General features: G+C 41.7%; 1 protein-coding gene across 1 annotated transcript; it reads right to left on the minus strand.

Annotated features, from left to right (window-relative positions):
* Positions 1–13,582: 13,582 nt before the first annotated feature.
* On the minus strand, positions 13,583–14,956 carry LOC138853336 (uncharacterized). Its single transcript, XM_070089501.1, has 2 exons — positions 14,392–14,956; positions 13,583–14,218 (listed from the first exon to the last, which is right to left on the minus strand). The coding sequence occupies exons 1-2, from the start codon at positions 14,483–14,485 to the stop codon at positions 13,644–13,646; spliced, it is 669 nt and encodes a 222-aa protein (XP_069945602.1). The 5' UTR covers positions 14,486–14,956; the 3' UTR covers positions 13,583–13,643.
* Positions 14,957–15,448: the final 492 nt, after the last annotated feature.

Genomic DNA, 15,448 nt, shown 5'->3' on the forward strand with positions numbered 1-15,448 from the left:
CTTATGAACTTCACATCATCTGCAAACAGGGACATTTCTGAGTCCATTCCTTCAGTCATGTCGTTCACATATACCAGAAACAGCACCTAGTAGGGTTGTGACACAGGATTTCCCGTCTCTGAAACCGCGCTGGTGGTCGTTGATATGCTTATTTCTTTCTAGGTGCTCCACCACTCTTCAGATCATCTTCTCCATGACTTTGCATGCTATGTCAGTTGACAGTGATATTGGTCTGCAGTTTAATGCTTCATGTCTGTCTTCTTTTTTAAAGATTGGGACTACATTTGCTGTCTTCCATACCTCAGGTAGTCGTCCAATTTCAATTCATGTGTTGAAGATTGTTGTTTGTGGCACACACACAGCGTGCATGTTCGTGTGTGTGTGTGTGTGTGTGTGTGTGTGTGTGTGTGTGTGTGTGTGTGTACGGCTAGCGCCTGCAGTGGGTGTGTCTGAGAGCTTCCACCACCTGTAATCCCAAGATAGTTGAGGTGAGGTGCGGCTGCAGGAGAGGAGAGAGGTGAGGTGGTCAAGGGGCGTGACCAGGCGCACACGAACAATGTCAAAACCCACACGTGTCCCTCCGTGGTCACCCACCACCACCACACTGACCGTGTCATGGGGGACCCCTCAACCTCCTCAGAGGTGGCTTGGAAGAGTCTTCACCCTCTTGGAAGAGTCTTCACCCTCTTGGAAGAGTCTTCACCCTCTTGGAAGAGTCTTCACCCTCTTGGAAGAGTCTTCACCCTCTTGGAAGAGTCTTCACCATCTTGGAAGAGTCTTCACCATCTTGGAAGAGTCTTCACCATCTTGGAAGAGTCTTCACCCTCTTGGAAGAGTCTTCACCCTCTTGGAAGAGTCTTCACCCTCTTGGAAGAGTCTTCACCCTCTTGGAAGAGTCTTCACCCTCTTGGAAGAGTCTTCACCCTCTTGGAAGAGTCTTCACCCTCTTGGAAGAGTCTTCACCCTCTTGGAAGAGTCTTCACCCTCTTGGAAGAGTCTTCACCCTCTTGGAAAAGTCTTCACCCTCTTGGAAGAGTCTTCACCCTCTTGGAAGAGTCTTCACCCTCTTGGAAGAGTCTTCACCCTCTTGGAAGAGTCTTCACCCTCTTGGTCTTCACCCTCTTGGAAAAGTCTTCACCCTCTTGGAAGAGTCTTCACCCTCTTGGAAGAGTCTTCACCCTCTTGGAAGAGTCTTCACCCTCTTGGAAGAGTCTTCACCCTCTTGGAAGAGTCTTCACCCTCTTGGAAAAGTTTTCATTTTTTTGGTTTATAAAGGATGGATAACAAAGAGGAATAAAGACGAGTAAATTAATAAAAAAAGGAAAAAGAAAAGTGGGATGCCAAGTGTAACAAAAAGGAAGGGGAGAGAAAGTGATAAAATTAGGTGGGAGAGGAGAATACAGGGGGAGAGAAGATTACAGTAGGAGAGAAGAATACAGTAGGAGAGAAGAATACAGTAGGAGAGAATAATACAGTAGGAGAGAATAATACAGTAGGAGAGAATAATACAGTAGGAGGGAAGAATACAGTAGGAGAGAAGAATACAGTAGGAGAGAAGAATACAGTAGGAGGGAAGAATACAGTAGGAGGGAAGAATACAGTAGGAGAGAATACAGTAGGAGAGAAGAATACAGTAGAAGAATACAGTAGGAGGGAAGAATACAGTAGGAGGGAAGAATACAGTAGGAGGGAAGAATACAGTAGGAGGGAAGAATACAGTAGGAGGGAAGAATACAGTAGGAGGGAAGAATACAGTAGGAGAGAAGAATACAGTAGGAGAGAAGAATACAGTAGGAGAGAAGAATACAGTAGGGGAGAGAAGAATACAGTAGGAGAGAAGAATACAGTTGAAGAGAAGATTACAGTAGGAGAGAAGAATACAGTAGGAGGGAAGAATACAGTAGGAGGGAAGAATACAGTAGGAGGGAAGAATACAGTAGGAGGGAAGAATACAGTAGGAGGGAAGAATACAGTAGGAGGGAAGAATACAGTAGGGGAGAAGAATACAGTAGGGGAGAAGAATACAGTAGGGGAGAAGAATACAGGAGTGAAGAATACAGTAGGAGGGGAGAATACAGTAGGAGGGGAGAATACAGTAGGAGGGAAGAATACAGTAGGAGAGAAGAATACAGTAGGAGAGAAGAATACAGTAGGAGAGAAGAATACAGTAGGAGAGAAGAATACAGTAGGAGAGAAGAATACAGTAGGAGAGAAGAATACAGTAGGAGAGAAGAATACAGTAGGAGAGAAGAATACAGTAGGAGAGAAGAATACAGTAGGAGTGAAGAATACAGTAGGAGAGAAGAATACAGTAGGAGAGAAGAATACAGTAGGAGAGAAGAATACAGTAGGATAGAAGAATACAGTAGGAGGGAAGAATACAGTAGGAGAGAAGAATACAGTAAGAGAGAAGAATACAGTAGGAGAGAAGAATACAGTAGGAGAGAAGAATACAGTAAGAGAGAAGAATACAGTAGGAGAGGAGAATTCGCCAGGAATGGAAAATACAGCAGGAGAGGAGAATACAGTGTGAGAGAAGAATGCAGCGGGAAAGGGAGAATACGGTGAAAGTTATTTGATAAAATAGAGCGGGGAAATGCATTTGGAAGGGAGCAAACAACTGAGAAGGAGAATACAGTGGAGAATTTATTGTCAGAGATATAATTGTGTGGGTGTGGGGAATACAATAGAAGAATACAGCGGAGAGAGAGAATAAAGAAAAATGCAGTCAAGAGAGAGAATAACACAGAAGAATACAGTGGGTATGAGAGGATAAAATTGAATACAGTAGAGAGGAAGAAGTCAGACAGAAATATTGTTCGGGAAGAAAAACGCAGAAGAGAAAAATACAGAGAGAGAGAGAGAGAGAGAGAGAGAGAGAGAATACAGTGGGGGAAGGAGAATAATGTGCGGGAAGGAGAGCACAGTGTGGGAAGTACAGTGGGAATCAATACAACGGAGAGATAATATAATTAGAAAGAATGCAGTGGACAAGGGGAGAATATGTCGAGTGAGGGAGAATACACAGAGGAAAGATGAAATACAATGAGGGGAGGGAGAAAAAATATTGAAGACAAATGCGTAGAGGAGGGAGAAAAGTCTGAGGGTTAGAAAATAAGTTGAGTGTCTACCTGGAGGGTGTTCCGGGGGTCAACGCCCCCCGCTGCCTAGTCTTTGACTAAGTCTCGCGGTGGATCAGAGCCTGATCAACCAGGCTGTTACTGGTGACCACATGTGGTCTAACGTACGAACCACAGCCCAACTGATCAGGTACTGATTTTAGGTATCTGTCCAGCTCCTTCTTGAAGGCAGCCAGGAGTCTATTGGTAATTCCCCTCATGCTTGGTGGGAGGCTGTTTAACAGTCTTGGGCTCCGGATACTTATTATGTTTTCTCTTAGTGTACTAATGGCGCCCCTACTTTTTATTGGGAGTGTATTGCACCGTCTTCCCAGTCTTTTGCTTTCGTAGGGTGTGATTTGTGTGTGCAGATTTGGGAGCAGTTCCTCTACGATTTTCCTGTTTAGATTATGATGTATCTCTCTTGGCTTGCACTCTATTGAGTACAGGCCAAGAGACTCCAAGCGTTTCCAGTAGTTAATGTGTATGACAGAACTTGTATGTGGAGTAAAGGTTCTCTGTACATTCTCTAGATCTGCGATTTCACCTGCCTTGAATAGAGCTGTTAGTGTACAGCAGTATTCCAGCCTAGAGAGAACAAGTGATTAGAAAAGGATCATCACTGGTTAGGCATCCCTTGTTCTGAAGTTCTCATTATCCATCCTATCATTATCTATCCTATCATTATCCTATCATTATGCCATAGTGATACTGTTGTGGTACTTGAAGGTGAGATCCTCTGATATTAACACTCAAAAGTCCTTCACACTACTTTTTCGCTCTATTGTGTGATTAGAGTTTGTAGTACATTCAATTCTGGCTATTATTTCCTCCAGGTTTCCTTGACGGAGGAGTTGAAATTTTTCCTTATTGAACATCATATTGTTTTCCATTGCCCAATGGAAAACTTGGTTTATATCTGCTTGGAGATTTACCGTGTCCTCAATGGATGACAATTTCATGTAGATTCTAGTATCGTCTGCAAAGGATGACACGGTTCTATGAATAACAAAAAAAGGCACAATACCGTGACTGGAACGATACATAAATAACCCGCACATAAAAGAAGCTTACGGCGACGTTTCGGTCCGACTTGGACCATTTACAAAGTCGCCGTAAGCTTCTCTCTTTTATGTGCGGGTTATTTGTGTACGGTTCTATGGTTACATCTCTGTCTATATCTGATATGAGAATAAGGAAGAGGATGGGAGAGGGTACTGTGCCTTGTGTAAAATAGCTTTCACTGTGGCAGCCTTCACTTTATTCTATTTACCACTACTCTTTATGTTCGACTGGTTACAAAGTTTAAGATCCATCTGCCCACTTTGCCCGTTATCCCTTTATCACCCATTTTGCGGGCTATTACACCATGATCGCACTTGTCAAGGGCTTTTACAATATCTGTGTACATTACATTTGCAGTCTATCTTCCAGAGCATTCAAGACCATACACAGTGATCCAGTAGTTGAGAGAAGCAGGAGCGACCTGTTCTAAACCCATGGTGCCCTGGATTGTGCAATTGTTGGGAATTCAAATGATTTGTGATCATATATGTTAGAACTCTTTCAGAGATCTGTATGATGTGGGATGTTAGAGCTGTTGGTCTATAGTTCTTAGCTGTTGCTTTGCTGCCACCTTTATGGCCTCGGACTATATCTGTTATTTTTAGTGACAGGGATTACACCCCTGTCTATGCTCCCTCTCCATAGTATACTTAAGGCACGTGAAAGGAGTATCTTGCAGTTCTTAATGACCACGGAGTTCTGTGAGTCTGGATCTTGGGCTGAGTGCATGGACTGAGAATAAGGAGTGAAGAATAAACAGGTGGGAGAAGAGAAGGACAAGGAGAATTCCATGTGGAGGAGAACATGGGAGAAGGGGAAGGTGAGAACATACAGCAGGGAAACAGAATACGAGAGAAAATACAGTGAGGAGACAGAATACAGTGAGATATAACACTGTGGGCCAGAGAAAGTAAGGGGGTAGGATTCATTATGCAGTGTGAGGGAGAAAATATAATATAGTGGAAGGCAGAAGATATATTGCAGTGGGAGGGAAGAGACAATGCAGTGAAAAGGAGAAGATATAATGCAGTGGAAGGGAGAAGATATAATGCAGTGTAATGGAGAAGATATAATGCAGTGGGAAGGAAAAGATATAATGCCTTAGAAGGGCGGGTGGAAAGATACAATGTATACAATGCAGTGGGAGGAAGAGGGAGAAGATATAATGCAGTGGGAGGGAGAGTGGGAAGATATAATGCAGTGGGAGGGAGAGTGGGAAGATATAATGCAGTGGGAGGGAGAGTGGGGGAATACAGTGGAGATACGCAGAAAAACCGAGAAGGAATGGACAATACAGTGGGGAAGCTGAATACATTGACCGAAAGAAAATACAGGGAAAGCATAATAGAAGTGAAGGAAGAATAAATTTGTGAGATAATACAGTGAAGGGGGGGTGAGGGGGAACACACAGGGGGAGAATACAGTTGAAGAAGAGAAAATAGAGAGAAGATTACAGTGAGGAAATAAAGTACATTGGGTGGAGAACATAATATGTGGGAGAGGAAGAATACAGTGAGGAGGAGAGAATACAATTACGGAGGTAGAATACAATTACGGAAGTAGACTGCATTATTGTAGAGAGAAGAAAGTCGGGTAGGAATACACTGACGAATGACAGTACAGTGAGGCAGAATATAGCAAAAAGGTGGAATACAGAGGGAAGATAGAATGCTGTGGGGAGATAGAATATAGTAAGGTAGAAAACAGTGGGGGAGGTAGAATACAGAGGGAAGGTAGAATACAGTGGGGAGGTAGAATACAGTGGGGAGGTAGAATGCAGTGGGAAGGTAGAATACAGTGGGAAGGTAGAATACAGTGGGAAGGTAGAATACAGTGGGAAGGTAGAATACAGTGGGAAGGTAGAATACAGTGGGAAGGCAGAATACAGTGGGAAGGCAGAATACAGTGGGAAGGCAGAATACAGTGGGAAGGCAGAATACAGTGGGAAGGTAGAATACAGTGGGAAGGTAGAATACAGTGGGAAGGTAGAATACAGTGGGAAGGTAGAATACAGTGGGGAGGTAGAATACAGTGGGGAGGTAGAATACAGTGGGAAGGTAGAATACAGTGGGAAGGTAGAATACAGTGGGAAGGTAGAATACAGTGGGAAGGTAGAATACAGTGGGAAGGTAGAATACAGTGGGAAGGTAGAATACAGTGGGGAGGTAGAATACAGTGGGGAGGTAGAATACAGTGGGAAGGTAGAATACAGTGGGGAGGTAGAATACAGTGGGGAGGTAGAATACAGTGGGGAGGTAGAATACAGTGGGGAGGTAGAATACAGTGGGGAGGTAGAATGCAGCAGAGAGGAAGTATACAGTGGAGGGGAAGTATACAGTGGAGAGGAAGTATACAGTGGAGAGGAAGTATACAGTGGAGAGGAAGTATACAGTGGAGAGGAAGTATACAGTGGAGAGGAAGTATACAGTGGAGAGGAAGTATACAGTGGAGAGGAAGTATACAGTGGAGAGGAAGTATACAGTGGAGAGGAAGTATACAGTGGAGAGGAAGTATACAGTGGAGAGGAAGTATACAGTGGAGAGGAAGTATACAGTGGAGAGGAAGTATACAGTGGGGAAGACGAATATAGTAGGAAGATTGAATACATTGGTGAAGCAGAATTTATTAAGGTAGAATGCATTAGGGTGGTAAACATCAGTGCAGAGGTAGAATATGGTGAAAATGTAGAATGTAAGAACATAAAGAATGAACACTGCAACAGGCCTACTGGCCCATGCGAGGCAAGTCCAATTCTACCGGCTTAAGCCAACGCCCTAACCTAGTCGGGTCAGGTCACATTCACTTAAGGAGCACGGCATCTGACCTAGTAGCACAAGCTAGTCAGGTCAAACTCACACCCACTCATGTATTTATCTAGCCTATTTTTAAAACCACACAACGTCTTTGCTTTTAAGACGGTACTTGGGAGTTTGTTCCACTCATCCACAACTCTATTACCAAACCAGTGCTTTCCTATATCCTTCCTGAATCTGAATTTTTCCATCCTAAAGCCATTGCTGCGAGTTCTGTCTGTTAGATATTTTTAGCACGCTATTTACATCCCCTTTATTTATTCCTGTTTTATATATATACATCTCAGTCATTTTATTTTTTTTTTTATTATCACACCGGCCGATTCCCACCAAGGCAGGGTGGCCCGAAAAAGAAAAACTTTCACCATCATTCACTCCATCACTGTCTTGCCAGAAGGGTGCTTTACACTACAGTTTTTAAACTGCAACATTAACACCCCTCCTTCAGAGTGCAGGCACTGTACTTCCCATCTCCAGGACTCAAGTCCGGCCTGCCGGTTTCCCTGAATCCCTTCATAAATGTTACTTTGCTCACACTCCAACAGCACGTCAAGTATTAAAAACCATTTGTCTCCATTCACTCCTATCAAACACGCTCAAGCATGCCTGCTGGAAGTCCAAGCCCCTCGCACACAAAACCTCCTTTACCCCCTCCCTCCAACCCTTCCTAGGCCGACCCCTACCCCGCCTTCCTTCCACTACAGACTGATACACTCTTGAAGTCATTCTGTTTCGCTCCATTCTCTCTACATGTCCGAACCACCTCAACAACCCTTCCTCAGCCCTCTGGACAACAGTTTTGGTAATCCCGCACCTCCTCCTAACTTCCAAACTACGAATTCTCTGCATTATATTCACACCACACATTGCCCTCAGACATGACATCTCCACTGCCTCCAGCCTTCTCCTCGCTGCAACATTCATCACCCACGCTTCACACCCATATAAGAGCGTTGGTAAAACTATACTCTCATACATTCCCCTCTTTGCCTCCAAGGACAAAGTTCTTTGTCTCCACAGACTCCTAAGTGCACCACTCACTCTTTTTCCCTCATCAATTCTATGATTCACCTCATCTTTCATAGACCCATCCGCTGACACGTCCACTCCCAAATATCTGAATACGTTCACCTCCTCCATACTCTCTCCCTCCAATCTGATATTCAATCTTTCATCACCTAATCTTTTTGTTATCCTCATAACCTTACTCTTTCCTGTATTCACCTTTAATTTTCTTCTTTTGCACACCCTACCAAATTCATCCACCAATCTCTGCAACTTCTCTTCAGAATCTCCCAAGAGCACAGTGTCATCAGCAAAGAGCAGCTGTGACAACTCCCACTTTGTATGTGATTCTTTATCTTTTAACTCCACGCCTCTTGCCAAGACCCTCGCATTTACTTCTCTTACAACCCCATCTATAAATATATTAAACAACCACGGTGACATCACACATCCTTGTCTAAGGCCTACTTTTACTGGGAAAAAATTTCCCTCTTTCCTACATACTCTAACTTGAGCCTCACTATCCTCGTAAAAACTCTTCACTGCTTTCAGTAACCTACCTCCTACACCATACACTTGCAACATCTGCCACATTGCCCCCCTATCCACCCTGTCATACGCCTTTTCCAAATCCATAAATGCCACAAAGACCTCTTTAGCCTTATCTAAATACTGTTCACTTATATGTTTCACTGTAAACACCTGGTCCACACACCCCCTACCTTTCCTAAAGCCTCCTTGTTCATCTGCTATCCTATTCTCCGTCTTACTCTTAATTCTTTCAATTATAACTCTACCATACACTTTACCAGGTACACTCAACAGACTTATCCCCCTATAATTTTTGCACTCTCTTTTATCCCCTTTGCCTTTATACAAAGGAACTATGCATGCTCTCTGCCAATCCCTAGGTACCTTACCCTCTTCCATACATTTATTAAACAATTGCACCAACCACTCCAAAACTATATCCCCACCTGCTTTTAACATTTCTATCTTTATCCCATCAATCCCGGCTGCCTTACCCCCTTTCATTTTACCTACTGCCTCACGAACTTCCCCCACACTCACAACTGGCTCTTCCTCACTCCTACAAGATGTTATTCCTCCTTGCCCTATACACGAAATCACAGCTTCCCTATCTTCATCAACATTTAACAATTCCTCAAAATATTCCTTCCATCTTCCCAATACCTCTAACTCTCCATTTAATAACTCTCCTCTCCTATTTTTAACTGACAAATCCATTTGTTCTCTAGGCTTTCTTAACTTGTTAATCTCACTCCAAAACTTTTTCTTATTTTCAACAAAATTTGTTGATAACATCTCACCCACTCTCTCATTTGCTCTCTTTTTACATTGCTTCACCACTCTCTTAACCTCTCTCTTTTTCTCCATATACTCTTCCCTCCTTGCATCACTTCTACTTTGTAAAAACTTCTCATATGCTAACTTTTTCTCCCTTACTACTCTCTTTACATCATCATTCCACCAATCGCTCCTCTTCCCTCCTGCACCCACTTTCCTGTAACCACAAACTTCTGCTGAACACTCTAACACTACATTTTTAAACCTACCCCATACCTCTTCGACCCCATTGCCTATGCTCTCATTAGCCCATCTATCCTCCAATAGCTGTTTATATCTTACCCTAACTGCCTCCTCTTTTAGTTTATAAACCTTCACCTCTCTCTTCCCTGATGCTTCTATTCTCCTTGTATCCCATCTACCTTTTACTCTCAGTGTAGCTACAACTAGAAAGTGATCTGATATATCTGTGGCCCCTCTATAAACATGTACATCCTGAAGTCTACTCAACAGTCTTTTATCTACCAATACATAATCCAACAAACTACTGTCATTTCGCCCTACATCATATCGTGTATACTTATTTATCCTCTTTTTCTTAAAATATGTATTACCTATAACTAAACCCCTTTCTATACAAAGTTCAATCAAAGGGCTCCCATTATCATTTACACCTGGCACCCCAAACTTACCTACCACACCCTCTCTAAAAGTTTCTCCTACTTTAGCATTCAAGTCCCCTACCACAATTACTCTCTCACTTGGTTCAAAGGCTCCTATACATTCACTTAACATCTCCCAAAATCTCTCTCTCTCCTCTGCATTCCTCTCTTCTCCAGGTGCATACACGCTTATTATGACCCACTTCTCGCATCCAACCTTTACTTTAATCCACATAATTCTTGAATTTACACATTCATATTCTCTTTTCTCCTTCCATAACTGATCATTTAACATTACTGCTACCCCTTCCTTTGCTCTAACTCTCTCAGATACTCCAGATTTAATCCTTAATTCTACGCCTTTCTAGAAAGTACAGATTCAAAGCCCTCAGTCTATCCTCATAGGGAAGATTTCTGATAAATGGGATCAACTTCGTCATCCTCCTTTGTACGTTTTCCAGAGCATTTATATCCATTCTTTAATACGGTGACCAGAACTGTGCAGCATAATCTAAATGAGGCCTAACCATAGATATATAGAGTTGATAAACAACCTGAGGGCTTCTATTATTTATGCTTCTTGATATGAAGACAAACATTCTGTTAGCTTTATTGCGAACACTTATGCGCTGTTGTCTTAGTTTCAGATTACTACTAACCAGAACTCCTAAATCCTTTTTGCAGTCCATAATATTAAGATCTACATTATTTAGATTATATGTGGCATGGTTATTTTCCTGTCCAACATTTAGAACTTTGCATTTCTCTATATGAAACTGCATCTACAACTTCTCCGACCACTTCATCAGTCTATTCAAATCATCCTGGAGTGCTCTAATGTCCTCATTAGAATGAATTGGACAACCTATTTTGGTGTCATCAGCAAATTTGCTTATGTCTATTTATTCCCTCATCTATGTCGTTTATGTAAATTGTGAACAACAAGGGGCCCAACACTGACCCCTGTTGAACACCGCTTGTGACGTGCTCCCAGTCTGATTTCTTCCCATTTATGCAAAGCCTCTGCTGCCTATTTATCAACCATGCCTCTACCCAGGAAAAAAAATTCTCTTATTCCGTGTGCCTTAAGTTTCCTCAATAGCCTCTGATGTGGAACTCTATCGAGAGCTTTACTGAAGTCCATATACACAATATTATATTCAATACCATGATCTACCTCCTCAAACACCTTAGTGAAAAAAAAATAGTAAATTCGTGAGACAGGAACGCCCTTTTGTAAAACCGTGCTGAGATTCATTAATCAATTTATGCCTTTCAATGACTCTCATGTACTAGGGAGGTAGAATACAGTGAGGAGGTAAAATACAGTGTTAAGATAAAATACAGTGGAAAGATAAAATACAGTGGAAAGATAAAATACAGTGGAAAGATAAAATACAGTGGAGAGGAAGAATACAGTAAATGAAGCAGAATACAGGAAGGAAGGTGCAAACAGTTCATGTAAGAGAGAATATAATGAGGAAAGTAGAAAGTGAGGATGTAGAATATGGTGATGGGAGGGGTATACAGTGTGTACAGAGGGAGGGGGATACAGTGTGTACAGAGGGGGATACAGTGTGTACAGAGGGAGGGGGATACAGTGTGTACAGAGGGAGGGGACACTGTACAAAGGGAGGGGAGGAGAGGAGCAGCAGTAAACCAGGTGTTGGTTTTGCTGCTGCTGTCAGTGTAGACATTATTATTACTTCCACGAGTGTCTGCTGGGGCAGGGTAGCTGTTTGGTGGCAAAGCTTTGCTTGGTACATGCGAGGGGTAGTACAAAGTAGTGGGATCGAGTGGCTGCTTTATAATATATATATATATATATATATATATATATATATATATATATATATATATATATATATATATATATATATATATATATATATATATTATATATATATAAATATATATATATATTATATATATATAAATATATATATATATATATATTATATATATATAATATATATAAATATATATATATATATATTATATATATATATATATTATATATATTATATATATATATATATTATATATATATATATATATATATATATATATATATAAGTAGTGGATTTTTCCTCTGGGGCGTCCCTTCCGGATCCGGTCTAGGACCAGCAGCTGGAGGGTCACCTTTTCACACCTAGGTGTTACTTCCGGTTTTGACCATGACCTCGCCCTCGAGACTACCTCACCCTTGACCCCCCAACCAATACCCCCGCCCACGACCCCCCCCCCCTTCGCGACCCCACCATCGCGCCGCGCGCCCGCGCGCCCGCCCCGCGCCCTTCGCGACCCCTGCGCGCCCGCCCGCGCGCCCGCCCGCGCCCTTCGCGACCCCCGCCCGCGCCTTCTGCTGCGCCTTCTGCAGCGTCGTCCGGATCGCCCCCGCGCCTCGATTTTTTTTTCTTATGATCTCCTTGGATCAAGGTTTTTGGATTCTCCCCTATGGGGTTTTCGAAATTCTCCATCTCCTCGGATCAAGTTTTTTGGTTACCCCTCCTTTCACCCCCCCACCCCGAAAAAATTTCTCAATATCAAAGTCTCCACTTCCTTGGATCAAGTTTTCCCACTTTCACCCCTCATTTCACCCTAAATTTTCTCGACAATACCATGACTCCATCTCCTCGGATCAAGTTTTTTGGATACCCCCCAATGGGGTTTTTCGAAATTCTCCATCTCCTCAGATCAAATTTTTTGGGTACCCCTCCTTTCACCCCCCATCCCCAAACAATTTCTCGAAATCAAATTCTCCATCTCCTTGGATCAAGTTTTTTTTTGGGTACCCCTCCTTTCACCCCAAATTTTCTCGACAATACCATGACTCCATCTCCTCGGATCAAGTTTTTTGGATCCCCCCTATGGGGTTTTCGAAATTCTCCATCTCCTTGGATCAAATTTTTGGATTACCCCTCCCACTTTCACCCCCATCCCAAAATTTCTCGATATTACAAGTTTTTGCATTCCCCCCTATGGGGGTTTCGAAATTCTCCATCTCCTCAGATCAAATTTTTAAGGTTCCCCCTCCCACTTTCACCCCCCCAATCCCAAAAATTTCTCGATAATACAAGTTTTTGGATTCCCCCCCCTATGGGGGTTTTGAATTTCTTATGATCACCTTGGATCAAATTTTTGGATTACCCCTCCCACTTTCACCCACCCCCCAACCTCAAATTTTTCTCGATAATACCAAGTTTTTGGATTCCCTCCTATGGGGTTTTTCGAAATTCTCCAATTCCTCGGATCAAAGTTTTTGGAATCCCCCCTCTGGGGGTAAGCATTCAAAATAGGCTCCTCCTATGGGGGCATGCTTACTACAGGTCTAAACAAGTTAAATGAACTAAGAAGGGTGTTTACTCGGCGGTCACGCGCACAGGCTGAATCATGTCGACACTTTTTTAGTTCATTCAAGTTAATAAGGGGACACAGCAGTGACGTCACGCGCACAGGCTGAATCAATGTCGATCCTTTTAGTTCATTCAAGTTAATAAGGGGACACATATACATCATAGGGAAAACATTTTTCATCATCAGAAAGACACATTTCAGGATAACACTAATACACATTTTTTTTTGTTCATTATTTATTATACAGCCATTACATTTCTGGTAATACAAACAAATACAATTTCATTGAAAAAGCTACAATTCATTGAATAAAATCAACGTAGAGTAATTTTTCTTCTCTTGTAGAATTTCTGTGCATTTTGTTCAGGGTCGTCATCTTCTTCCTCATCTGTTATACAATAAACTTCTGGGGGGGAAGCTGGTGGATAATAAATGGGGGAATCCTCATCCGGGGAAACTGGTGGATAATTTATGGGGGAAGCTGGCGGATAATTTATGGGGGAATCCTCATCCATACATGAAGTAGGTTGGGAATTTGTCATAAAATATTCCATCTCGCTCCATACGCATTTATCGCAATAACAACTACTAACACATTCTCCACTCATATGAGACTGGGGAGAAGGGTCGATCTCGGCGTGGGTAGGAGTTACAATATCCTGGATAAAAGCGTTAACATCAACCGCCTGAGTAGGAGGCACAGTCTCAACATCCACATGAGGTCGGGGAGAAGTCTCGTTGGTAGGAGGGGTAGCAACAGCATCTCCATATGGATGGGTAGGAGGCTGGGTGGATCTCGCTCCTAACAATCCCATCAACTCGCAAATCATTTGCTCCTGTCGGATTTGATTTGCGCGAATAAGTTCCAACAACCGCATTATATTCGCATCTGGCAAAGAAAAAAAATTTCTCGATTAGAAGAAGAATAAGGCATATCTTTAATTGCATTAAAAAGTTTTATTGGTTAATACATTACACTTCTAAAATCATTTATGTGTAAAAAAAATATTTTTTCAATATTAGAACAAGATTCACTCAGATAATGAACAAAAAATCACTTACCATTTACCGCAGGTGGATTATTCCGACATACACAGGGATGCAGTCTTCTCTCCTCCTCGCAGACACCTCCAACGGAGTACTGAATTGGATTCATCCTTGACCCAACTTGAATGACAGTAGATGCAAAGAGTGACCCAGCACGGGCATTTATAGCAGCGTTATGACCTTTCGCCCCGCCTCTAACCTTTCGCCCCGCCTCTAAACGCCTCTACCCCACCGTATTATAATTCCAATATTTTACACAGATTTTCATAATTCCACGTTGAATTATTAGCAAATACACTTGAACATGAGGGTATATTGAAATGCTCATATGCATATTTCATTATAAATTGGTCATTCTTTAATTTATTTCTACCAAAATCTTTAAACAAATATGGTATAATTTTCTTGACGCTATAATTTGTTAACTTATACACAAAATATATAGCATATAAGCCGCACAACAATGATTTTTCATGTTGAATCCTCTGATTAATACCGTACATGAAATTTCTCTTGTATATAATTTTCTCATATATATTTGTATAATGTTTTAAATCCACCCCGAAACTATCTAAATATAATAATATGTGTTTGTTCACATATATACTAATCCAATGACCCATATTTTCGTCTTGATCGTTCAATATATTAATGATGAAAATTACCGGCTTATCTTTTATCCTCATAATAACTTCATTTATATTATTTGCGGCAAAACATCCCAAATACGAGGCGTATCTTCCCGTATGATGTTTCAAGGCAATATTTATTTCTTCACAATTCATGGTCTATACTCGCGTATGCACTATCACTGTTCTATTTTCATTTATATTTAAAATCGCATTAGTTTCACCAAACATCAGACAAATTCTATTCTCATCTTTCGGTTTACCAAATGTCATATCTATTCTCAAATTACCATTCTTCTCGACAGATATAGCATTCTTAACCTGTTCACTTCTCAGGTCAACACCTAATATAGTTCTGCCTTGGAGAAAACTCTTATATGTAATCAGATGATCAGTCTCCAAACCCAGAGATTTCAAGGTAGCGTAATATAACCTACTCGCGT

Source organism: Cherax quadricarinatus, chromosome 28 (assembly GCF_038502225.1).
Source record: "Cherax quadricarinatus isolate ZL_2023a chromosome 28, ASM3850222v1, whole genome shotgun sequence".
In the NCBI taxonomy this organism is placed as follows: domain Eukaryota; kingdom Metazoa; phylum Arthropoda; class Malacostraca; order Decapoda; family Parastacidae; genus Cherax; species Cherax quadricarinatus.

What these genes read in the sequence shown, in the direction of transcription:
- LOC138853336 (XM_070089501.1), bottom strand. Translation starts at nt 14,485, where the DNA reads ATGAATCCAATTCAGTACTCCGTTGGAGGTGTCTGCGAGGAGGAGAGA. An exon ending in TAATCCACCTGCGGTAAATG is followed by an intron (nt 14,219 to 14,391) that starts GTAAGTGATTTT and finishes TTTCTTTGCCAG; the next exon opens with ATGCGAATATAATGCGGTTG.